Source organism: Halichondria panicea, chromosome 17, assembly GCF_963675165.1.
Source record: "Halichondria panicea chromosome 17, odHalPani1.1, whole genome shotgun sequence".
Lineage (NCBI taxonomy): Eukaryota > Metazoa > Porifera > Demospongiae > Suberitida > Halichondriidae > Halichondria > Halichondria panicea.
The window spans coordinates 2,336,073-2,361,915 of NC_087393.1; the positions used below are offsets into that span (position 1 = coordinate 2,336,073).

Below are 25,843 nucleotides of genomic sequence, written 5' to 3' on the forward strand. Positions count from 1 at the left end.
TGGCCTAAGACGTCAATATTAATCTTATATGTAGGTAAGCAGGGTGTCATACAGGATTTTGAAGTAGAGGGGGGAAATAAGAAAAGTAACCAGAAAATGTTGCTAAAAAAAGGTCAACTGTTATTTCAATACCCTTATAGTATGTAAAATTGCCAGCTATGGACCCTCAGTCAGCAAAAAAGGGGGGGAAATTGGAGATAGGGGGGGATATCCCCCCTTTCCCCCCCTGTATGACACCCTGGGTAGGGAGATCATTTCAAGTCTAATCCTCTACCTATATTCCCAGATCCCAGCAGGGAGGGGGGAATTATAGAAACATGTTTTGCATGGCACTTTTAGATTCTATTGAGGCTATTTAAAGTTATGGCTAACAGATTAGAGGCAGTGCAAAGATCTACATGTATATACAACATTTGCTATCTGCAAAGTTTAAAGGTCACGAACTAGCTACTCTACCATACCAACTGCCAACTCCCAATTGCGAACTACCAACTACCAACTGAGAACCACCAACTGCCAACTGCCAACTGCCAACTGCAACTGCCAACTACCAACTGCCAACTGCCAACTGCCAACTACCAACTGGAGTAGCACTCAGGGCCACCGTAAATATTCAATATTCAGGAGGTACGACACGCGGTTAAGCTCACGTGGCTGGTAGATCTATGTCTTTTTTTTTGTAGGCCCCAGGTGGGGTAAAAATAATTATTAGAGAATGGCATGTACAGTGACAAGGGTACACGTAAAATAGTAGATTATTATTGTTAATATTAATTACTGTCCTGTGAGATGGGATTCTGCTGAGATCAGGTCGATCTCAATGGGTGTCCTGGCTGCATGTCCCACCGACGATCTTGCACCTCTAATTGCTTGGATGGCTGAGCGTATAGGAGGGAGAAGGTTAGGCGACATCTTAACCAGCATAGAGTTTTATTGTAGGTGATGTCCTATTTCTGGGCGAGTAGTGAGCTCAGGTGTTTGTAGAAGAGTGATGCTTCTACGCCCATGCCTCCTGTAACTGATAAAACTAACGGTGTGAAAGAGGAGTGTTCAACTTCCTGGACTCTTTGCTGATATGCCCGTTTTTTTCCAGTTCGCGTTTTTTGTATGTTGCTGCATGTGACTGGTTTCTGTTGGAGGGGGCGAGGGGGTTGAACACTCTCACATCAAAGTATGTTTTTTGGAATCTTCCCCCCCCCCCCAGACACCATTGGCCGATATATCCAAACGTGCGTTTTCTTGGCTGTTCGCTGAGGCCCCGTTGAGTTGGTCCGCGCTCACAGGTTGTAGGTTGGGCTCCACACACACTTCACTGCATACTTCCATGAGAAGGGATGCTGTGGTATCTCATATTTCGTTGTGCCTTAACGTAGGAAACCCTCCTTTGGCACAAGAGAGGGCGTGCTCCACATTGAAGTTTTTGCCACAGTCGTATTTGGAGGGCAAGCGAGTTGGGGTCCAGCCATAGCGTAGTGCCAGGGCATCTTGGAAGGCCGACTTGTGTAGTGTGAATCCATGTTCCGATATAGTGGGAGAACCGTGAGCCAAGTAGAGGCTCCTTTTGTCTTGGATAGCTCCACTGCCTTCTGGAGCCAGCCCGGTAGCATAGAGGCTGCTTCTTCTTCTTATCTGTTCCTGTTGTCCTTACTGACCTCTCTTTTCTTCAGTTGATGATCACGGACTATGTTATATCCATATTCATTGTCTTGAGCTAGGATGTGGTCAGTGAGGGATGAGGTGACTGTGAGAGAGTACTGCAGTTCCTTGTCCGCTAGCTTGGAGGGGATAGTTATTGCTAGTCCGCCGAGCCGAGCCGGTAGAGCGTAAAAGTCGCATTCAACACTGTTTGGAGGTGGTCTTCCCGTAATGGCTGGTATCAGTTTAGTTTGAAGTGTGTTATCCAGTGGGATTAATAGGTGGCTCATGTTGAGTACGACCCGGCTGAGGTATGTCCATTTACTTAGGAGGCCATGAGTAATGGCTGAGTAGGCGGCATGTGACATGCATTGTGGTTGCAACTTCGCTATGTTACTGAGGGTGTTGATACTAGATGACCACAGTTGTACCTTAGTGTTCACGTATTCAAAGTTAACTAATTTGCAGCAGCAGTAACATGAAGTGGCTACTTTATCACAAGAATCAGGGCGGGATGTGCAGGCAAACTTGCAAATTTACTGCACAAAACATAAGCTCACATGATGATTCATTAGTGACCTTTTGACCCTGTCCACCCTCCTCTTAATTAATTAATTACTCAGCCATTACTCATTAATTAGTCTGGGCTCAATCTTTGCGATCTTTAACAGTTGGGTCCAGCACTACTTTGAGTTTTGTTGGGCAGGGCTCATCTGTATAGATCTAGACTTTAAAATTTATATATATATACACACCATGTGTTTCGATGCTGATCCGGAGGAAAGAAAAAAAGAAAAGTTCGAAAGCCTCATACGAATGCGTCATTCTTATGTAGAAACATGCACATGCAGGTTGATGGTCAGGGGATTGCCGATTACATGAGCGTCACCCATAGGTATAACGAGGAGTAGTGCTGGACCCAACTGTTAAAGATCGCAAAGATTGAGCCCCACCCCCAACTAGTTGGAGCATGCAAAGACTATACCAACCCACAATGTTTTCGAACTTTTTGTTACTTCAGTGTGCATGCTCTTCCAACCCTACTCTTCCCCATTTGAAATGCAATTGCAATATTTTAAATTGAGAAAGTTGAAGTGCATGCGTGGCATCCGATTTGTTGCTAGTTTCATCAGCGATGTTAGGAGCGGATGGAGCGTCTTATGCTATGCATTGTAATTGACTATCGTTTTAACCACATTAATTTCCTTGTTTGTAATGTGCTAAGTGCTCTGTATATGTGGCTGATAACGCGTTTGATTGAATAATGTTAGCAGCACTCAGCGGTTTGACATAATTATATATATGGCATAATTTGTACATAATTATAGCTAGACGATACAGAATCCGCGTAGTAAGATGCTCCATCACCTTATCTGCTCCTGGCGATGTATATACTCATTAATGAAATGTTGGTTAGAGACACACGGAAATGGGAGAGTGTTGTTTGGTAGTACCAAGGGCGTATAAAAGAAGAAAGGGCATGCAACAGCAAAAGATCAGAAGTCAAACGTGGGCCGATGAATGTGCATGAATGTGCGATATAAAAAGAGAAATTTCGCACTTTATGTGTAAATTCACACATTAATCCGCCCACATTTGAATTCTGCTAGCTACGTGTACTAGAGTTGCTAGTTGGGCATGATCCGACCTTCCGTTAGGACGGGAGATCGGGTTGCGAAAGTGATTTACTGCAATGCTGTTCTTTTACTATTATCTCACAGGTTTAATTAGTCAATATACTCACGGAAATGTAGATCTGATCTAGGAAAATGGGTTTGGCTTATAAAATGCATTGTATGTAGTCTATAGGATCTACATAATATTATTATACACAGTAGAACTTCTACCATTAACGACCACCTCCAAGAGCACAGGTCCGAATGACTTCAACCACTAATTATTTTAAGGAAATTGGCCCGACAATGCTACACTCGTTCAGTTCACTGTGTTGCCGGTGTAGAGAGTTTGTTCAATACCGATTCTCATTATTTGTATCCTCTGGTCTGGAATCGAACTCCTTGCTCATCAGGTCTGTTTTTTCACACGCCTTTTCAAAGCTTGTATGAGCTAAAAAAGCAGCAGCGTTTTATGAAGGTTCCACTGTATCATGCATTTGCACACAATTACATGCACACAATATTTGGTTGACTCTGCATTCATTTATATATGGGATGGTACCACCATGTAGCACAACTTCAGTGAAGAAGCATCATTATAAATTAGGTACGAGGCATGGGGTGCATATAATTATATAGCGCATATTAATGCATATTGCTCTATTATAGATGTGTGCATGGATAATAAATACTCATACATACAATCCAGGTGTCCCTATGATTATCAAATATAGAAACAGTTATGACAGAGCTAAACTACCCGCTGACAGTGTATATGTTCATTGTTGCATAATAAGTATAAATATCAAATTGCTCTGATCAAGGTATATAAAAATTATTAATACAGCACATCATTGAAGATCTACATAAGATAACTTAAGATCTGCTCTAACTGCCCATAGTATAATTAAGTTTTCTGGCAGAGAAAGAATGTTCACTTTTACACAGCTTGCTTCTTGAAGCATTATACTACCTAATGTACAATTCTATTTGTTGTATAACCACATCTTCCTCTGATCTCACTTGGTCGCGGCATACTCGCATCTCGATATCATCAGTCAATGAATCACCAAACTCTTTAAAAAACCATGGAGGATTGTTGAAAGAACAGCAGGTACTATTGGCTCCACAGCCAGCACCATCCCATAATGGATCATCCGCATACACAAAGAAATCAGTTGGGTCTTCGGTTCCAGTGTCACAGAAATAGTCGTTACCCACAAAGTTTGGAGGCATGGTAGATTCAGAGGCAAAGTTAATGTTAGTACAGGGGCAATTTGAAAACAAAAAAGTCGCTGCTTCAGTATGTCCAGCAGCAAAAGACCAGATATGATTGCGAGGACTGAACCCATAAGTTAGACTGACACCATCAAGATAAGCATCATCTATACCTCTTGATCGGGTATTAGGCCCAAACGTATCGGTGGCAGCAACTTGATATCCGATAACCTTGCCACACACCTGGCTATAGCTAGTATTGGTTATGAAGAATGCTTCAGAGCAACCTGCTTCCTCTGCAGTCCTTCTACAAACATTCAGCCCACCAGAAAACCCCACCTCACCAAGAGTGCCAGGACATTGCACACCATTTACTCTGGTGTCCACATTGACAATGCGCAGCCAGCCTCCGGTAACATTACCGCATGTTATGTTCATGTCGCAAGTCCTCAGCAATTGAGTGCCAGAGAGTGTTTCTAACCAGTAGTCACCACTCGGAGAGGACGGATCGCAATCGAGGATTTGCTGACAGGAGGAAGCTGGGTTGAAATCATCGGCACCCGGGCAAACTGGCAAGTACAGAAGTGGATATGAATATAAATTATCAGCGTGCTGATGATTATGCAGAGGGCACTGACAATGCATTAGTCGCAAAAGTTGGAGCAGTCTAATGAAATACGCCATGCACTTCATAGGAATTCTCTTCAAACAGAGTCTTATTGTTGGTACATGCACATGCACACATGCACACATGCATGCATTGCACTTACCTAATGATAATACGACTAGATTAGAGTCGACAGATCCGATGGAATTAAACACATTCACGAAAAATACGCCAAAGAAAGTGCGTCCAACTACAGATACTATCAAAGTAGGGGTATTGACCCCAAAAATTCATCTGAATCTGAGAGGGGTACAGTAATGTCTGCCGCCATAAACCATTGATAAGACAATTCACTGCCAGAAGCTACGACTGAAAAGATTGCTGTTGAGTTAACCGGAAGCTCTACATCAGCTGGTTGGATGAGGATGACAGGGGGGTCTATATGCAAGAAAATAATAGCAATTATTAAACTATCATTCAAAGTTTTGCAATGATGCTCAAATTTCGTATAACACATAACTGACCTGTAAATATTATAGGCTAAAATTAATAGTCACACACATATATATATATATACGTACCATCATTGTCAATAACCATCAGAGTAGTATTTGTCACATTCCCACCGGAAGTGAACACTCCGGGAGGCATCACTGTCAATGTAGTGGTTATCAGTCTGTCGTTCCCAACAATGCTGTCATCAAAAACTACTGTACTGAAGAACACCTCATTTCCAGGAACGGATCCAGCAGGGAACATCACTTGAAGACCATATAATAAATACATCACTTGAACACCATAATTATAGAGACATCAACAGCACATAAAAACAGCAAATATCAGAAGAAAAATAGCTTAATTACGTACGTGTGTTGCAGTTTTGCTCATCATCTCCATTTGGGCAGTGCTCAATACCATCACAGACTAGATCAAATGCAATGTAGCAGCTAGAGTCACTATCACACCTGAACCCCCCTGTATAAATGATATGCAAGTAGTGAGTCCGGCATACGTACTCGGGTCGCTGCTATTAGCAGGAGCACATGAAGGGGAGTATAAGCAACTACTATACAGCCCATGGCCATACAAACGTGTTGTTGTCTGACTCTGTTGTAAAACGCCCACGTCTTAAGTAGCTGTACAACGCACTCAAAAATAGTGTGGTTAGTATTGCGCAAGCAGCTGTGGTAGAATTTCTGATTGTAGCCTGCCTGCCTTAGTGTTTTTCAGTAAGTGTGACGGCCCTCCCGCATCAGGCATATGCATGTACTATAACCTGGTTTATTTTATCACCTTCCCCCCCTCCCCCATATAAATCGACAGGCTACCAATACCCTTAGAAGTTGTTTTTATCACAGTGACAGCACAAAATAATATAGGCCACTCACCACATGAACTCAAAAATAAGGTTTTTATCTGTGTGCCGAGGGGATGGGCTCGAGGTTAACGTGGTGCACGAGACGCACGCTAGCCAAGTGCATTTCGTAACCAAGAGTCCATCTGAGTGCACCATTGAAACACGTGATTTTGGCTAGGTGCATGTGTTCTAAAGGATTTAGTGCTGCCTCGTGTACAGCCTACCTGGATACATTTGAGTTTTATATTTCATGGCATGTCTCAAATCGTTTGTTTCATAGCTTAAAGTAGTTATTTTAAAGCACGATCATGTGATTACTTTTTGATAAGCTGGAGATCATGTGACAGCACTATAAATACCCATATTATAAACTTACTGCAGAAGAAATTTGACTCATCAATGCCATTTGGACAGTCCACCGCTCCATCACACATCGCCGTGTTGTTGACACATATATTGCTCGGGTCCAGTGAACAAAGAACAGTACCAGTTTCACAAGCTGGAATAAAGTTCACGTGCATGCAAGTATTATAGTAATGCATGTATGTACAATTAGTTTGGAATGAATGACTCACTGCCACATGTTTGTATCGTCTCATCAGTACCTCCCGCACAATCGGGTACTCCATCACAGAATCTCTCAAATGGTAAACACATCTCTTCATTACATTGGGACATGCCAGGGGGGCACAGCAACGTAATCCCTGCAGCAGGAAAATGTAAGAGTCAATATTAGCGAAAACTAGCATTAATTCTCATACAATTCTGGACTACTCCAATACATTGTGTTCTCATGAGCAAGAAGTATCAAAGTGTGCATATAATTATATAGGGACTAAGGGTATACCTAGAGCCAATCCACAAGAACCAACGTTTTCATCAATCCCATTAAGACAGTCTATCACTCTATCACACAGGCGGGACCTTGAAAGACATTGCGGAAAATTGCTATCTGGCAACAAACACAGTGGTAGCTCATCTTCACCAGGATAACCTTCATGTATGTATGGGGAAAACACGTAGGATCGAACCAACAAAAAAGTGGCCAGCTAATAATTTAGGTCACCCTTCAACTGACCGCAGGCAATGGCTGATTCATCTATTCCATCAGGACAGTCTACTACCCCATCACAGCCGCGAGAGTTTTCGACACAGGTCATATTCGGGTCACCAGGACACTGAATAAACCCAGTGGAGCAATCTATATATAAATAAATAATAGTAGTTAGCTGGTATAAATATATGTATAAATTCACACCCAGCTAGGGTTTGTGCAGGCACAAGATTTCCAGTACATGACTTGGATTAATATAATTATAGCAAATTTCACCTTCCTCTCCTTTACATTGCATATTTCAGTGTTACACTTATTTGCACATTTCAAGTTCACTTACTTCCACAAAATTCTCCAGGAGCTGTAGACTCATCACGACCATTGGAGCAATCTATAACTCCGTCACAAAAGCTTTCAATGGGGATACAGCTGCTTGTTGAAACTGGCTCCCCAGAATTGCAGTAAATTGTACCACCAGGACAGACTATACAAACGGCAGACATCACATTTTCATTACAGAAGAGCCGATTATAACAAGGATAGGTATAATAATTATTACCGGGGTGTGTAATCGAAAAAACCTAGAGGTGGGCCCTATATATAAACACAACGTAATATGCAGTAATTTTCATTTGGAGTCACCAGAATATACAACAAAATTGGTCGTGTGCATGGAGCTTTGCAAAGTTTTTCAACGTACTATTATAGACTGTATAACATGTCACTGTGTTTGCAACTACATGCATACCTCAATCCTCATAAATTAAAAAAGTGTAAGCATCAGAGGAGGTACGACAGGCGTGGTGCAGCTCAAGCAATTAGCCTTTGCTTGAGCAATAATTATCCGCTCAGGCCCCGCCCACGTCATATATTTTTGCTGCACCGCGCCTGTCGAACCTCCTCTGCATGTACATGTCTCGACGCACAGGACGTACATTGGGACAAGTTGTGCAGTGAAGCATTGAACAGACGAACTTACAGAAAAATTGTGGCAATGGTATAGGAAAATCAGGTCCAACACTGGGGCACCGTGAATCTGTGTTTGGAGATACGTCAAAAAGTGCAAAACAATAGTGCGAATTGTACAAAATCGTGTCACTTACTGCAGTCGATTTCATCATTTCCATTGGGGCAGTCTGGTTCCCCGTCACAGACATACGGAAAAGGAAGAAAACAGTTGTTCTCATCGCCACAATTGAAGCCAAGTCCAATAGGTCCTGCATGAAAATGATCGAGATACTAGATCTATCATTAATACGTAGAATACATTCAAATTCATATAAGTCCCGCTTTTGAGAAATTCCAACAAGTGCTTTCTGATTTTTCACTGTGCGTGCATTTCTTATACCTTGACAGATAAACGATGACTCATCTTTGCCATTGGGACAATCCAGCTGTCCATTACAAATTAACATATTGCTTATGCAAGTGTTGTTATCATCATTGCAAGAGAGAAAACCAGCGGTACAATCTGATAGTGTAAAGAAACATCAGTCGTTTTATCTACATGGGCAATGATCACTTACTTTCACACATTACATTGCTCTCGTCCGTACCGTTACTGCAGTCTGGTATTCCATCACAGAATCGCTCAAATACCAGACACTCCGAAGCTTCTTCAATGCAGGGTGCACTACCCAAAGGGCAAATGGGAAGATCTAATAATTAAAACCATGTCAATACAGGGAACAAACAAGTATCTCAACTATAGAGTATACGTGCAATAGTATAATTATAAGGTAACACCACAATTCTTGCAACAGCCAATTGCTTACTGTTGACAATTTGCCCACAGATGTCCACACTCTCATCCTCCCCGTTTTCACAGTCTATCTCTCCATTACATACCAGACTGCTCGAGATACACTGAGTGCTACCATCAAGGAACTTGCAAAATCGCAAATCTTCTATGTTGGGGCAGCCTGCATTGAGCAGTATATGAATACGTATATAGTTCACACTGTCATCAATAGATACTGATTACTCTTATGGATACACTGATATATATACCACACAGCCAAAAACAAAGACACGGGACATTTTAAACATGCTGGTAACAAATTTGAAAGTAAATCGGTGGAAAAATCCAACTGTACAAACAGTATCCGGTTCCCCATGCATGCACAAGCCTTTCAAAAGCAATAATTATAATGGTAATTTTGAATGTGAATGTCTGATAGGTAAAACATCTTTTAGCTTGACAGCATGCAATGATATTTATTTACCGCAAAGGTCCACAGATTCATCATATCCGGTTTGGCAGTCAGATTCCCCGTTGCATGCGGCGGTATTGCTGAAACACTGATTCTCACCCTGAGGATCGATTACTGAGCACTGCAAAAACCCTTCACCACATTCTGTAGGCAAATTAAATGTGTGCTCTTTCCTTCCTGAGAATCTCAATTTCAATCACATTATACAAAAGACTGATAACTTGGCACACAGCAATACAGGTTTTATAACGGCATGAAAATGTGCCTAATATTGTATGTTACATGCATGCAGTAGCACATTTACTATCAGTCTCCATGGATATAGTTTATACATTCGAGACACTTACCACTACAGAACTCCTCTGATTCATCTCTCCCATTGGAGCAGTCTACATTGCCATCACAGAAATTATCAATCAGTACACAAGTAGCGCCTGAGGCTGGTTCTCCATCCTCACAGTAGACAGTGCCCCCAGGACAGACTAAAATTTAAAAAAGATGACCGTGTGGTTGGTTTATTTGTTATTGAGTGGAGTGACTCACAGTTTGATTGTGGTATGGACACTTGACCAGTTGAGCCTCCTCCAAAACATTGTAGAACTGTCAACAGGGGTTATTATTAAGTGAGCAACATGTAATCATAATTATAGTTTTGCATATGCTATGTTATAATTATAATAATTATAGTTGGTGAGTTGGTGAAAAAAGCATTCACCAACAATTGAATACTGTCTGTGATTACAGTGTTGTACTGGGTGACCGAGCAATCATTCCATCAATCTCCTGCTGATCCCAAGTTGTTTCAGACAATTCATTGCTTGGAACAGAAACACATTGATTAGACTTTAAACTCACACCAGCTTGTGGAAATCATCAGCATGTACAAGTTTCCGGCATATAATTTATAATTATAGTAACTATAGAGTACGCACTATTTGTTCTGCAGTTCTCTTCGTCTCTTCCATTAGAGCAGTCTTCCACACCATTGCATATGAAACCAAAAGGGATGAAGCAGTCAGAACCATCAGCACAGCTGTAGCCCAGTGGCAAACCACTCCCTAAGAACAAGTATAACAATGATGTTTTGTCAGGATTGCGTTTACTATGCAGTTCCATACCATTCTATACACTAAGACACAACCACCTATTACCATGCAGGAGCTATAGAACGGTTCTTGTGGGATATACATTGACTGGTTATTGGAACTAGTATAATTAAGTCACATGCTGTCAAAGATTTCAAATGAATGCCATTGGTGCGTGCGACTCCTCAGGACAAAAATGAGTGCATGTGCAGTGACTTAAATTATTAAGTCACTGCTCATTGTACCTAGCAATATTACAGCGCTGTGTATATAATTATAGTGACTTAAATACACGTTGCGGTGGCAGATCTGGGATTCTTGAAAGGGGGGTTCCCCAGGGCTCTGAGCGGGTCAAGAACTGTTAAATTTACCTAAAAAAAAGGTCGTCACTTCTTCGAAACAGTGCATGAGCATGCGCATTAACACACCGAATTTTTGTCCTAAAAAAAAATATCATCACTTTTCATAAGCAGTCTGCATGCACTACGCTGGAGAGTTTTTAGCCTTCATTGTCACTGAAACTGCACAGACAAAGCTTCGCAGGACTAACAAGGACTAAAGGTAAGTGAGAAGTGCATGTGAAAGCTAGTAAGAAAGGAACAACTTGCTAACTAGTTTTGAGCCTCCCACTCACTTCTTTCTCAAAGGGGGGTTCAATTGAACCCAAAGAACCCCTCTGGATCCGCCACTGCGTTGACTAATATACTGCATATAGATAGCCCATTTGGAATTCAACCCTGTAAACATGTACGTTTGTTTAGTAACAAAAAAGAGCTCTGTCACTATTCACGCAGTATGTATATATACGCTTAACACTAACGTCACGTGATTGAGTAACTACAATAGAGGAGAAAGGAAGCTGCATTCCAGAGTGGGATTAGAACCGAATTGTGCTTCCGTTCAAGTTTCATTGTGTGCAACATAATTATATACATGCACCCATGCTCCTGGCAGTAGATTAAACAGCCATTACAATGACAATTATGGACTTATAATAATTATTATGTACCACAGAATTCAAATGCCTCATCAGTGCCTCCAGGACAGTCCTCAATACCGTCACACAGTTGAAGGTTACTCAAACACACTGTGGTAGTGTTCGGACATAGAATCTCGTCAGTTGGGCAATCTACGGTTGGAACACAACTTTAAATGTGCATGAAAAATCACACTATAATTGTATATAGGTTACCCTTTTTGCCAATTCTATATATACGCACACTTTACGAGTCATTCAAACGAAAAAAAGTACTATACACTGATCATAGAAAACCCAAATTTAAAATGATATTTGCTTAGTTGATAAAGTGTGTTTTGTGAAAGCATGCACTGGCTATAAACAGTGGTTAATGGCAGCAGAAGGACTGAGAGGTTCTTAGAGGTTAATGTGGTCTTGTGAATGACTGCGCATGTGCATGTGTCAACCACGTGCAGTACAGTATTAGTATATTGGCAAAAAAGTGTGTCAGAACAAAGTTTCTTTCATTCCACCTTCCTCTAATCGCTGGGGGGGGGATAATTTCATACCACAAGTTCGGGCTGGGGGCACAGCCAGCTCGATTAAGGGGGTTCACCTTTAGTTAATTATAGGGAGTTGCACCCTCTATAAGGGACCCACTCAGGGAGTGCTCTCCTCAGCCAGGGTACCCCTTCCATTTGGGTGGTGTCTTTAACTTATTGTTCCGGGCCAAATATGTCAGTTTATGGTGCTTTGCTTCCCTCGTCTGACATTAAGCATAAAATGATACCAAACAATCGTATAACTGCATGCTAATTGTGTCATGGATCTCCAATGTGACTCACTTCCACACAATTGCGGTATCTCATCTCCACCATTTTCACAGTCTTGAGCTCCATTACAGAACCAATCAAAAGACACACACTGAGTACTGTTAGCACAGTTGGCAGTGCCTTGAGGACACCCTAAACAACAGAAAAGTTATGATTTTTGATTCTGATTCCAGAATCAGTCAACAAGCCATACATGCACACTCTATTTTCTAATTTTCACGCAAAACGAGTGATTTAAAGATGCATGCACACGCAACTAAAACACACAATCTTCTCTAGCTATAATGGGCACAACTTTTAATCCTCTAATTATTATGGCATCATATCCTCAAAAACTGACTATATTATTTATACACTTTCCAAGCTTCTACCAACTTGGCGCAATAAATATGATCATCATTCTCACCACACAAGGTTGTACTCTCATCAAACCCATCATCACAGTCTACTATCCCATCACACAAGAACACACCCAGCACGCACTGTGTGGTCCCATTATTGAAGCGGCAAAGCGGTAACTGTGTCTGTACAGGACAACCTGAGAGAGAAGTGAAAATAATACATTTGTCACAACGAGCTCATAATTATATCCATAAGTATTCAATTACACTGTAAGTGTTCTGGGTAATCTTGCGAGCTTCAAGTCTGTAGTAGCAACACCTTTCCAGCATCATACTTAGAATCTACCAGCTTACCACATGCCTCAGGAGACTCATCTACTCCATTAGGACAGTCCACCCTTCCATCACACGCCAGAGTATTGCTTACACAAGTGAAATCAGGATCTCCAAGACATATGATTGTCCCAGGACTACAGTCTGACAAAAAGTTATTATGATTGATTGAGATCAGGATAGTTTATAGGATGCATGGAGGGATACAGTCATTCTTGGGATATACACAACCATTGTAGGGATTGTAATTGCAGCACCAGCTATGTGGCAAACAACTGATCTTTGTAGTTTCTTACTTCCACAGAATTCAGCAGATTCATCTCTCCCATTGGAACAGTCCACTTGTCCATCACAGTAACGCTCAATGGCCAGGCAAGAGCTTTCAGAGGCTGGCTCTCCATTCTCGCAATAGATAGAGCCACCAGGGCAGACTGAATGAAAAAAGAATGAACGGCTAACGTATCTCAAGCTAAATAATTATTATGGGCAGCCCCAATAAGAGAGTTCACACAAATATTAAGCACATTTATACTACGTACATGTGAGGCATTTATTTAGCTCCAGTGGCAAAACTGTATACAGCAATGATTAAAACTTACAGACACTCTCAGGAATTGTTCCACGAGTTTGAAGACACATGGGATCTGTGTTTAATGATTCTGTCAATACAATTTGTGAATCGGATATTTTCAACTAGATCTAGAGTGTGCTACCGTGATCTTTAATGAGGAAGCTACACACAGTAAGTTCTCAGTAGGGAGGGTAATTTGATATTTCCCCTATAGTATAATGGTAGGAATACGCCTGCATGGTGATGGTTGAATCACATCAACTAAATGCATTACCAGGAGAAACGACAGTAACGTTTGTTTGAATTGTGATGGCTATAGGGTACGTCAACACTCCTTCCACCAGCTGTATGGTATTAACAATGGTTGTGTCACTCTCAGCTGCCGAAGTAGCTCCTGGTAATACTGAGAATAAGGGGACTGTGTGCGTGCATACGTGTGTGTGTTCACACAATAATAGCAGAAATACACTTTGACATTCATGCACACTGTATTATTGTCATCAGTATAATATTATAGCATTGTGGCAATGCAAATACACCTACCGTCATCATCAATAATGGTGACATTGACTACATCATCGACATTGAAAGCCAGCCGTCCAATAGGAGAGGAGTGTGGCCACAGAAGGATAGTCTCGTTCATCTCAACCATATCATCATTCAGAATAATTAGCTGAGTGGTGTTCCTCGATCCCTCCTGAGAAGTGCTAGGGTACAGGAATACTGGGTGTATGCTGAAGTCTTCATTCTCTGTGGATTAGAAACAAGCATGACACAACTAATGCAACTTTGGTGGCACATTAACTATAACTTAATACGTATAATTTTAGAGCGAAACTGAACTTGAAGGCACAAGAATTGAGAGCGGAAGTCTCCGACAATTCATATTAGTTCACAAGTGCACTGACTTACCTATAGCAGAGCCGTTATTGGTGAAGTATATAGTGAGAATAAAAGGAAATTGATTGAATGTTTGAAGGTCAATAAAATTGATGTTTGTGTTGAAGTTTTCAAAGACATCGAGTACAGGTACTCCAAATGGAAACACGATGAACACTGCAAAAAAAGTTGTACGTGGTAACATGCAGTTATATACCATGCAGCTAATGAATGGACATGCAGGGAAAATTGAAGCACGACAAGAGGTCTGGCTATAATTTATATGCAGTTGCAATTGGCATGTAAACATCACAAACGTATACATGTAGTTACAGTGGAAGATGTGATAAACTAGATTAAAAGGTGTTAGTAAGTGTAGTATTACACTAAAGATTGAGCTACGCTGGGTGTACGTACAAACCCACCATCATTGTCCAGAATGATGACAGTAATGCTGGTATTGAACAAGCCAGACGAAATGGTGAGCATAAAAACTTCATCAAATTCAGCAACAACATCTTCAAAGATCTCAATGGGAACACTCACTAGTGCTCTGGTATTGTTACTAGAGACGCTAGATGTAGGATCTCCGAATGAGTAGTCCACACCACCTGCATGAATGCAGCAGATGGGATTGCATATAATTATTATACATACATGCAATAGGAAAGTAACACCAAAATGTGAATAGCTAATTATAATGAACATTCCTTAGTAAGATAATCTGTCTGTACGCAGCACAACGGTGTAGGAACAGTGATTAGCCTAACATGCAGAGTTATGTAAAGTCTATATATACAATAAAACGAGTATCCTGTTGTCTTTGAAACCTGGCAAACACAATTAGTTTCTCTCGTATAATTATAAAGACCATTGGTAACTTTACATGTAAAAGCGTCCCATGCTCATGCATTTAAAGTAGTTCTGGGCATAATAATACGTATTGGTTCACTCACTTGTGGTATTAATGTTTTGTACATCAGCGACAAAAGCTCGATCCGCAACATCACCAACCAGCTGAAACGTGACAGTCACATTGCCAGCATCCTCACGAAACATGACCACATCTGCAGCAGCACCTCCATTGATGCTACCTAGGGCTGCGCATTGTAAAATCATGCACTTAATTATGTATATAGCTGCCATCACAATACCGATGCAATTTACATAATTAGAATACCTTCACAAGCTGGTGTTGTTCCATTGAATTCCCCCACTGTCATATTGCCATCGCCACAAGTCCTTGTCTCATTACCAACCAGAGAGAACCCTACGTCACAGCTGAAATAAGCCTCCGTTCCAAAACTAAAGGCACCTATATTGTTATTATCTGTGCTGTAGGACACCGTTCCATTCTCGGGTGCTGAAAGAGTCTCACAGGTAATAGCTGCATGTAGAATTAATGACATTATAATTATACAGTGTATACCGTATAGCGCGAAATTTTTGAGGGCTTAATTTTCGCGGATTTCGTGGGTTAGAATTCTACATGAAAAGTAAGTCCACGAAAATTGATTTAAGGGCTTCCGGTAAGCAGTCATTCCGCGAACATTGTGCAACGAAATGGCTTTTAGAGGCCAATCCACAAAATCATTGTTATAATACAAGTATAATTTAACAATAATAACACATTTTATGACATATTTACAAGCACAGCTAGAACTCTAGAGATTATACAGATAGAGTAGTACCATGGCATGCATATATAATAATATGCACACAATTGAATCAAAAGATAACCATGCAGGCAAGGGTGGAAGAATGTATCCATGCAGACTGAAATACGGTGGTATAGAACTATATATCTGTACTGTTTCTGCAGTTTCTAATTTGACTGCCGTGATAGTTTGGCACTCTGTAGACAAATTTTGACAACAAATTTCGAACTGAAAGCACTGGTTATTGCTAGGAAAATTACTAGAATTATAGCTGAATCTATAGAGCAAGAGATTGCGATCTGTATAATCTAGAGTTTTTCAACACTACGTATAATCATATCTTCCCTCTATATATTTAACCTCCAATTATCTGTACCTATAGAATCCCGACAATTGCAAAAGCAGAATACAAGTATACTAAACTGGGCGGAGCCATGCCAGGCTCCACTCTGTATAATCTGTGACAGTATCCACCGGTATACTGTATGTCTTCTTATATCAATCAAAAGCATATTTCACATACTCCTATACGTACTACTACGTATATGTAGTCTACACCTACCATTGCACTGAGGTGCAGCACCATTCCACTGTCCTACAGTGTTGACTACATCGCCGAGACACACCCTCAGAACATCACCTCCTTCCAGTCCTAGGCCAAGGTTGCAAGTGTACTTAGCCTCAGTGCCAAGCGGGAAAGGGGGTGGTTGGTTAATGGAATATGTGATCGTTCCGTTTTCAGGCTCAGTGAGTTCGAGACACACCACCGTTTCAGCTGAAAGCAAAAGTATAACTTACATGTACATCGAAATCATTCTTTAATAAAAGCCAGTGAGACAACTATATGCCAATGCGGCAACTTGCACAACATTAACGTGACCATGCACACTCCAATATATAATAAGGTAGTTTTCAGTGTTGACGCAAAATTAATAAAATGTGTACTACAGATACATAACACTCACCCTCGTTGTCAATAATAGTGATAGTTGTGACATCAGTGTCTCCCCCAGATGAAAACTCTCCTCGAGTTGAGAGTATAGAAGCAACCACAATAATTACCTCCTCAATCTCAATGGGTACATCTTGAAGTATAGAGACATTTACAAAGAACTTGGTGCCTGGTCCAGAACCAGCCTCAAAGGTCAATGTGGTTCCAAAGCTCAGGTAGTCTTCCCCAACTGTATGTGAGAATGATAAAACGTACAACATTCACATACAGGATTATTACTATATATATATGTTACATAGAAATACTCCTTCAGAATTAAGTATGCTTACTGGTAGCAAGTCTGTTGTCAGGAAAGAATATTCCAAACAAAGTTGCCATCTGTGTTCCATCTTGAACGAGTACATCAATTGGAAACGTGAGCGTTGATTGGACGAGCTCAACACACAGCTGCACAATTGTATTACTTTCTTCGGTGAAGTTGGTCTCAGCCACCAACTGAAAAATAGGCACTACAAAAAATATGATTAAATTTAAATTTGTTTTATGATATACCAACACTGTTACAGTAGTTCACAAGCTCAATAATTATAGTAACAATAAACTAAGTCTAGAAATAATTGACTACATTTAGTTACAGCAGAATGGATTGCAAGCATGATCGAAGAGATTAGCAATTAAAGTGGTGCAGCTATATTTATGCATGTTTTAGTTTATGCCATACATGATTGTAATCATGATCAGGAGTCAAGCCGATATAATTATACTCTTTGTAATTTTAGCCTTACTGTGAACCAAGGTACAATACACACACTTCTGTTCATTACCATCGACATCCATAATAGTTCCCTCTACTAAGTCTTCTCCCACAGGGAATGCCAAACGAGCCAGAGGCATTGTGGTCAGCTGCAATATCAGAGTCTCATTCTCCTCCACCAGTAGGTCCCGCAGAATGGTTACTTGAGCAGAAGAGGAGACGCCAGGACCAGAACCAGTATCAAACGTTAGGACGAGCGGAGCGGTAAAATCTCCATCTAATAAAAGTGATGGCCAATGATAGAACATTACTAGAGCAATTTGTATGAATTATCTGAACTATCGTGACGACTTATATAATTATATACATAATCATTGTACTTCAAAGTACACACTCGCATTTAAAACAGGCAAGGATCCTATAGCTATACGTTCGTGTATTTCAAGTTTTTTTGGTGTCCCTGATATTTTCAAATGTAATTAATTATGATTGATTGCTGCCATGTAAAGCGTTAGAATTATTAGTTGAATGAAAACTTAACCCATTCAATGATACACACAAATCCATTTACATATATATAATACGTAAGAATCTCTTACCACTCCTTTTGGCTGTTCCAATGTCATTAAGGACAATCTCCACTGGAAAGGGTAGAGTTCCCACAAGCAGTGACACAACAATGGATTCAGCGAGCGTACTAGCAGTCTCAGTGACTGTGAATGAGCCTGGCGAATTAGTGATCTGGAACATTACTGCATAAACAAAACCACAGAAGTTATGCATTGCAGGATACCCATGCAGCCTACGAAATACACACCCTATCATTTCTCACCATCCTCGTCCAAGATGATGACAGTGGCCATGATAAAGGTGGTGTTAACATTGGGATCAGGTGAGTCAGCTGTCACCACGAACATCTCGTCAAACTCTATCAGATTGTCATTGAATATATCTATCTGGATACACATCAGAGATCCTGGCCCGCCTTGAGCAGTGGCATTGAAAAACGTCGAGGTGGTATTTACAAAACTATAGTCCTCAGGTTCTGAGAAGAAATGTCAAAAAACTGTTTACGATATACGCATAACTAATTGTAGATTTTAGCCATATTCAAGCACAACATGCATGACGCGAAAGAAGTTCATGTTATAGTATACCTGTAGCATTTCCGTTTACTGTGACCAGACTCACAACCACATCTCTGGGTAAAAACCCCTCAGTGGCTATTTCCAGACAAACTGTTACATTCCCCACATCCTCTCTCACCAAGTACTCATCTTGGGTGAATCGAAAGTCAATGGCTGGAAGGAGAGTCTAAATAAAACTCACTTATAGCTGTTAGCTATAATTATATATAGTTAACGTTGATTTTAATACGTGGTATAAAAAAAAGAAAGCTTACCCTGAGAGATATTTCGAAGGTGTTACTATAGAGAGGGGGGTTTGTTATGTAATACCACGTAAAAAACAATGATGAAATTACAAATTAATGCAGCCACAGCAGATACCAGGAAGCATAATTATGATCATGAACTATAAAACACACTCAACTATATATCACCTTTTGTCAGTGATATCTATAATGTATACGTACTCAGGTAAAGACCCTTACCGATGCTTTCAATAATCTCTTGAAATCTTCCTGGCTGTTCCCTGCACGATATACAGAAGCAAACACAGTATAGTCATCACATACATACATACACTACATATACTTGCCTCTCTGTGCAGTTGAATATTACGTCTATAATAGTGATCAGGACGGGGTTGATTGTCATCTGATTCAATACAGCAAGCCCAACATCATTGTTAGTGTAGTCTGTATATACAACACAAAAAGTATACAGTTTGTGGCACAGTAGATGCAATACTTAATACAGATATAATATTGAAGGAAAATTAGCAGGATACGGATACTCACTGCATTGCACAGGCTGTATATTCTCAGTTAAACGTCTTATTCGACGAGATCTTTCAGGAGTATGCCTTGCAAACCGAGGATTGGCTGTGGTAACATTATCTCCAGTATCATCGCCCTCTATTCCGAGGCCGTCCAAGTCAATGGGGGGTGGTTCCAACTCATCGAGGGTTAAGGCCTCACCATTACCCTCAAGTGCCAGCCTCGAATGTGCAGCCAGGAGGATACCAGTGACATCCGCCACGCGAGCAGCAGGGATTACAGCCTGTCAGCATGCACATGGAAGGAACCGTTACAAATGTATTTTGGAAAGGGACTTGTCAATACTGCATACTGTAGTGCTAGTACGTAATGCTAGTACGTAATGGTAGGGTAATGAAGTACTTTGAGACCTCTCATCAAACGCAAATGGTTTCAAACAAAAATGAATTGTGATGACTAACCTCCGGTGGTGTGTTCCCCAACTCAGGGAGGGTCGTAAATGATGTGAAGAAGACAAACACTCCAGCTCTAGTTAATGGACCTGCATCGATTGAAGGGATAGTACTCTAAAGACTAGGGTATATATATGCCGACTTCATAGTACCCTCAAGTCATAGTAGATTTTATAATGCTTCACTCATGTGTCAGAACACCGAATGAAAATCAATGTCATACCGACATTACCTCAAATTATGAAGTTGATATAATTATGCATTTCATAAAAGCAAACAAGTGTCTTAATTGAAGTCTTACACCTTGCATACATGGCTTCTATTTGCCAATATTAGTAACCATGCAGACAATTCACAAATCAGGTGGTACTATCGTACTATACCATACTTATACTACCACTAACCAGGTCCTGAGAAGATTGTGACAGAATCGTTAGTCAGTGGAGCTTCACGAATGAATTCCAGCTGGGTACCGTTGGTATCTATGACTACCAGCTTGTTGATGGGTGATGGCAACCTTTTTTGGGGAATTTGAGAATTTGAGCATTTCATTTAAGTAACTTACGTACGTACGTAACTCTTAAAATAGCAATACTGATCAATAGCTACATTCTATGAACACTTCTTCTTTCAGAAATACATAATTTTATTGACCCTTTATATATACGTTAGATTTTGCACCTGCGTATGACTGCCATGTTCGTCATGTCAAGAATAGTGACCACTCTGTTGACGTACGTGATGCCACCATTAAAAGGAACATTAACCTCATCCACACTGCAGGCCAGGGTTGTGGCATCCTCCAAACTGAGAGTGCTTCTCTTCATTCGCTTAACATACTCCACTTGACGCGTAACTCTGGCACTCTGGGCATATAATTAATACACGATTCACAGTGATGTACTATTGATATATCTCTGGAGCAGCCAACTTACAAACAATTGTCGTGAATTAGAGCCTTGTCCTCCACTGTTATCATCTATATGGTAGTAGTATAAGCAAGATTTAAAGAATGTGTTAATCTAATTTCTAGCCTGAGTTTGACTTATGAATTCACTAGCAGACTGCTTGTACATGCATGTACAATGGTCATGCATGGATTCCTTTTTACTCCTAATGTTATAGGCTCCTGAGCTGCTATACCATTACACACACAGAAAACTTATTTAGTGTGCATGCCTGGACGTCCCCTTACAATAAATTTACGAACAGTGTCCTATGATGTAAGTATAACGTAATTGTATATACGGTAACACTGGTTGAAACATAATTACACCAAGGGCGTATAAAAGAAGAGAGGGCATGCAACTCCACTATCAGTATACGTAGCTAGCAGAGCTCAAAATTTCTATTTTTGGCACTTCATGCAAATGCACACATTCCTCCGCCCACGTTTGAACTCTGCTCATATGGGAGTTGCATGCCCTCTCTTCTTTTATACGCCCTTGATTACACTACTTAAAACTGTAATTTTGGGGACTCATTATAATTATAATCTGGCTGTTTCTTGTAGATGAATAGCCTCCTTCACAGGCCCAATGTGGTTGTCCAGGGGTATGTCCGATGGGGTCAGGGGGGTCAACTTTTAAGGTGTATGCTGGTTTAAGGTAACTATAGGATTCACTTACTGCCAGTCATTGCTAGTAAGCCAGTGCTCACACACACTACAGTGGCCGAGAACCCAGGAAACCTTCCCCTGTCACTGGTCCTCAGGATTACCTCAATAGTACCTGCAGTTAAAGTGCATTCTTATAACGAGCAAAGAATCTAAGTATATACGTGATGTGCATGTATGTGCATGCAATGCCACACAATGTACATCTCAGAATGAAGGGCAAGAGTCGCCGAGGGGTATGTAACCACAATATATGTAGTGGACAAATATGGGGTCCATATAATTATTATGGGTTTGGTATCTGAATTATGCCATGTCACAGCAGCACTGTAAAAAAGGACCTCCCCTAGCAACAATCGAATGCACGGTGCTACTGCAAAAAGAGCAGGACTTCGCAGCTGTCATGCAAAGAGTTGCTCAGGATAGAGGTGAATGTTGTGGTGTGACACATGGTGGACTGGTGGTAAATGTGGGTATGTATGGAGACTTATCAAATAAAAAAACTTGCATTATACACCTATGTTATTTTATATGTCTTACAACTGTTGATCAATAGAGTAGTGATGTAAGTGTGGTGTGTTTACACTCTAGATTTGACAATTGTTATATATACATAACACGCTCGAGATACTAAAGCAGTGCCTCATCTAGGCTAAAGTGTATAACTATCATAATAATTTATAGGTCGTACTGCTTTAAATGCATGGCATGCAAATTGGGTCAAGCTTACTGGGGACAACTTTTTTAGTAGGAGATTTTTAAACCTGCCTTTTAAGCGAGAATGCAGTGTATAATTATTATCATTACAGCTTGAGATTCATGAGGTGGATGTATACACCTACCAGAATCAAGCGAAGATGCTAGTTCACTGGGAATGTTGGTGCCACAGGTTTCAATAAAGCCAAACCCTCCTCCACCTCTGCTCACTTGGAGGGAATCGATGCACCTACAAAATAAAACATGTATCAATCATTTCACACAAACAGTTGCATTGGTCTGTTTACCATGTAAATACCATTCATTGAGATATTTGATAGTCTAATACGTACGTGTTACTTTTTTGTAAAATTAGATTACCATAGTTCCTGTATGGTTAACTATGCTTCCTGTTACTGTTATTGTGATTGTTTGTATGAGTTCTGTGACGTGGTGCTGTTCGTTAGTACGTGATTTCTGCTTATACTAATATAGTTGCATGTTTGTTGTTGTTTCATGATTGTTGTTCTTTGTATCTATAGCTATAGTTATATAGAGGCTCGCTCCAGGCGGCTCTCTTGTGTATGCATGGGAGCCTCTGCAGGTCCACTACCTTTGTCTTGTGCCTATATACTTAAATTATGCCAGTTATGCCGTTGCATGTTCTTGTGCATTTTATAAGTTATTGGATAACTCTATTTCAAACTCAAACGTCTGCATAATTCAGCGACATTAAATAGATACCAATTATTGCATGTACTCCTTAGTGCAATCAATAAAATTTTCCCTGCAATAATAATAATTATAGTTATCTACGTCCAACTAAATGGTATACGTAGTATGCATTTCATGAATCATGTACATGTATGGAACTAAAGGTGCTACATTTTTAGAAAGTGTTACATTAAGTAATCTATCGGATAAGGCAAAACTGGCATGCCATACTTTGTTTGGAGAACACTATGCACATAGAAGCACACGCAGACCAATAAAACTGACCTAACTATCAGTAGTTACAATCACATAGTTTATGCTTATGACATTCTGGCTAATAAGTATATTGACACACCTTGGCTGAGGGAAATTACGATCCTCGCATATCGGCTCCTCAATTTCCAGAGATGTGAGATTGAAGAAAGCAAAATGATTATCCGGACACTGCACTCTATACTTCATTAGAAACTGGTTGCCATAACTGCAAAAACATCAGCTCATGATCAATGAACCGTTATAGGTATATTCGATGCACTCCTGGCGCGCATGCATGCATGTGTTCATATAAATTATCTTATATGTGATGCATACATTCTACATGCAGTCATGCTATACGTTGTAATAATTATAGGTGTGTGTAAATGAACATGCACACTAACTTTGTTGGGTTGGCCAATGACCTCCCTGGTGAAAAGAGGTAGTAAACGCGTGGGTCTCCTCCTATTGTATCGAGTGGCCGCACAATGTCATCTCTGCTTCGAATCACGCAAGTTCTGGAGTTTCAATTCCCACGTATTCTTGTGGTATAGATAGCATACTGACTGGAGGACATAGATAGACGTTAAAGTATAATACATGATTCCTTCAAAAAATCTAACTCAACTCGACCACTAAAGTATACGCTCTCTATCAAATGCAATTCAACATACTTTGGTTGTGGAACATCTGTGCGGGCTGTATTCACAATTGTACAATTAAGGACATCCAGTCTGTTCAAAAGGCAGCCACGTGGTCTTCCAAACCGGGGCTGTGAGGAAGAGCTGCATGACGAGGGAAATAAAATATAAATTGGACCATATTAAAGGAGTCACTGATCTGACTTCACACTGACATACAATTAATATACACCAACAGTAAACCATGCATGCATGTCATGCAGGAAGGAGACTACATTATAAAGAACGAGGCTTTAAGATTTACCATGAGTACAAATAATTATGCTAAAGATACATAATATTATATATATACCTTGAAATCAAGCATACAAAAATCAAGGAAAATGCAGCAATGACAGTCATTGTTGAGGAGCTTTATCCAGTTTTTCCACCATGCATGCAGTTGCACTGACTATATAATTAATAATAGCAGATGATAGCTAGATATATACACTAACTTCAAATACGCATGCAGGCTTTATTAAACAGGGCTATACAAGAGCAATTCATACCAATCATGTGGACATCCTGGATATTCATTAATTTGTTAGCAAACACAAAAGAGGAATTCGTAACAACATGGATACAGTGGCATGCTGTTAGTGGTATCCGATAACTCTGAAATGTCCCTTACACAAATATGGCCTTCGGAATCCACAGATTGCTATTTAGACCTTGTGTTTATGAAACTAGATTTAAATGTGAACACTTATAAACAGTCCACATCTAATTGGTTCTACACAGTTTCATGTTTTGTAAATCTAGATGAGCACTGCAGTGACCACACATGCATGCACATTCTCAAAACGTAATAATTATACTAGATCTAGATGTCTATACCTCTGCTCATAACTGCCATTATAATTTTACACAGCAAGTACATGTTATTTGTAAAGGACAAAGGTGTGGCTATAGATCAGGATCCAGATCTAGATCTCTGACATGTAGTAGTAGACCTATAGATCTACATGCATGTGTCGGAGCTATAGTCTTGGGCATGAACATTAGAATACTATAATCTGCATGTGCATAGTTTCACTCTTCAGTTCTAGTGACCTGTTTTTAAAGGCATTTTGTAATGACAGGTCAATTATTGCTTAAGTCAAGTTCTTATGTTTCTCTTGGCCCCAAGGCTTGGCAAATTGTCGTGAACCGTATAAAGCAATGATCACATCTAGATCTATATACATTGCTGATTCTCTATATAATAGAAGAAGAAGATGCATGTGGAAAAGATTGTGTGGATTTTATTTTATAACCTCCAAGAAAAACTCCTAAAGGATACACCTCTTGCTTTGAATTCTCTGTACAGCTTGCATATAGGACTGGAACCTTGCAAAGACCTGGGTTGAACTGCATGGCAACTAGCTCTATGTATAGAATGGTTATAGCATGCATGAGGCTTTATGTCCCAATGCTCGATGGCTGCATGAGGATCAACACTATAACCATCTAACCTCACTCACC

The 25,843-nt window shown here is 40.3% G+C and overlaps 2 protein-coding genes and 1 long non-coding RNA gene across 3 annotated transcripts in view; 2 read left to right on the forward strand and 1 right to left on the reverse strand.

Annotated features, from left to right (window-relative positions):
• LOC135351082 (receptor for retinol uptake STRA6-like) overlaps positions 1 to 25,843 on the forward strand; it is a 56,124-nt gene that overhangs the window by 16,441 nt on the left and 13,840 nt on the right. The gene's annotated exons all lie outside the window — the stretch shown is intronic.
• LOC135351076 (uncharacterized) lies at positions 4,030 to 24,849 on the reverse strand. Its single transcript, XM_064549988.1, has 50 exons — positions 24,690 to 24,849; positions 24,371 to 24,481; positions 24,101 to 24,262; positions 23,797 to 23,922; positions 22,874 to 22,977; positions 22,045 to 22,146; positions 21,352 to 21,395; positions 21,098 to 21,282; positions 20,821 to 20,933; positions 20,426 to 20,505; positions 19,986 to 20,247; positions 19,784 to 19,883; positions 19,677 to 19,717; positions 19,222 to 19,365; positions 18,897 to 19,109; positions 18,664 to 18,816; positions 18,135 to 18,341; positions 17,640 to 17,819; positions 17,324 to 17,539; positions 16,921 to 17,133; positions 15,881 to 16,087; positions 15,657 to 15,800; positions 15,126 to 15,311; positions 14,734 to 14,877; positions 14,365 to 14,571; positions 14,096 to 14,239; positions 13,850 to 13,894; positions 13,547 to 13,681; positions 13,272 to 13,394; positions 12,983 to 13,114; positions 12,589 to 12,708; positions 11,795 to 11,914; positions 10,633 to 10,758; positions 10,244 to 10,300; positions 10,048 to 10,182; positions 9,713 to 9,844; positions 9,263 to 9,409; positions 9,014 to 9,145; positions 8,836 to 8,958; positions 8,591 to 8,704; positions 8,467 to 8,523; positions 7,828 to 7,971; positions 7,512 to 7,634; positions 7,281 to 7,427; positions 7,009 to 7,137; positions 6,810 to 6,932; positions 5,944 to 6,051; positions 5,658 to 5,837; positions 5,240 to 5,514; positions 4,030 to 5,038 (listed from the first exon to the last, which is right to left on the reverse strand). Exons 4-49 carry the CDS (start codon positions 23,901 to 23,903, stop codon positions 5,339 to 5,341), a joined length of 6,324 nt encoding a protein of 2,107 aa, XP_064406058.1. The 5' UTR covers positions 23,904 to 23,922; positions 24,101 to 24,262; positions 24,371 to 24,481; positions 24,690 to 24,849; the 3' UTR covers positions 4,030 to 5,038; positions 5,240 to 5,338.
• Positions 7,028 to 7,971, forward strand: LOC135351098 (uncharacterized). The gene is made up of 2 exons (XR_010399388.1): positions 7,028 to 7,152; positions 7,351 to 7,971. It is a non-coding gene; the product is annotated as an uncharacterized LOC135351098 (long non-coding RNA).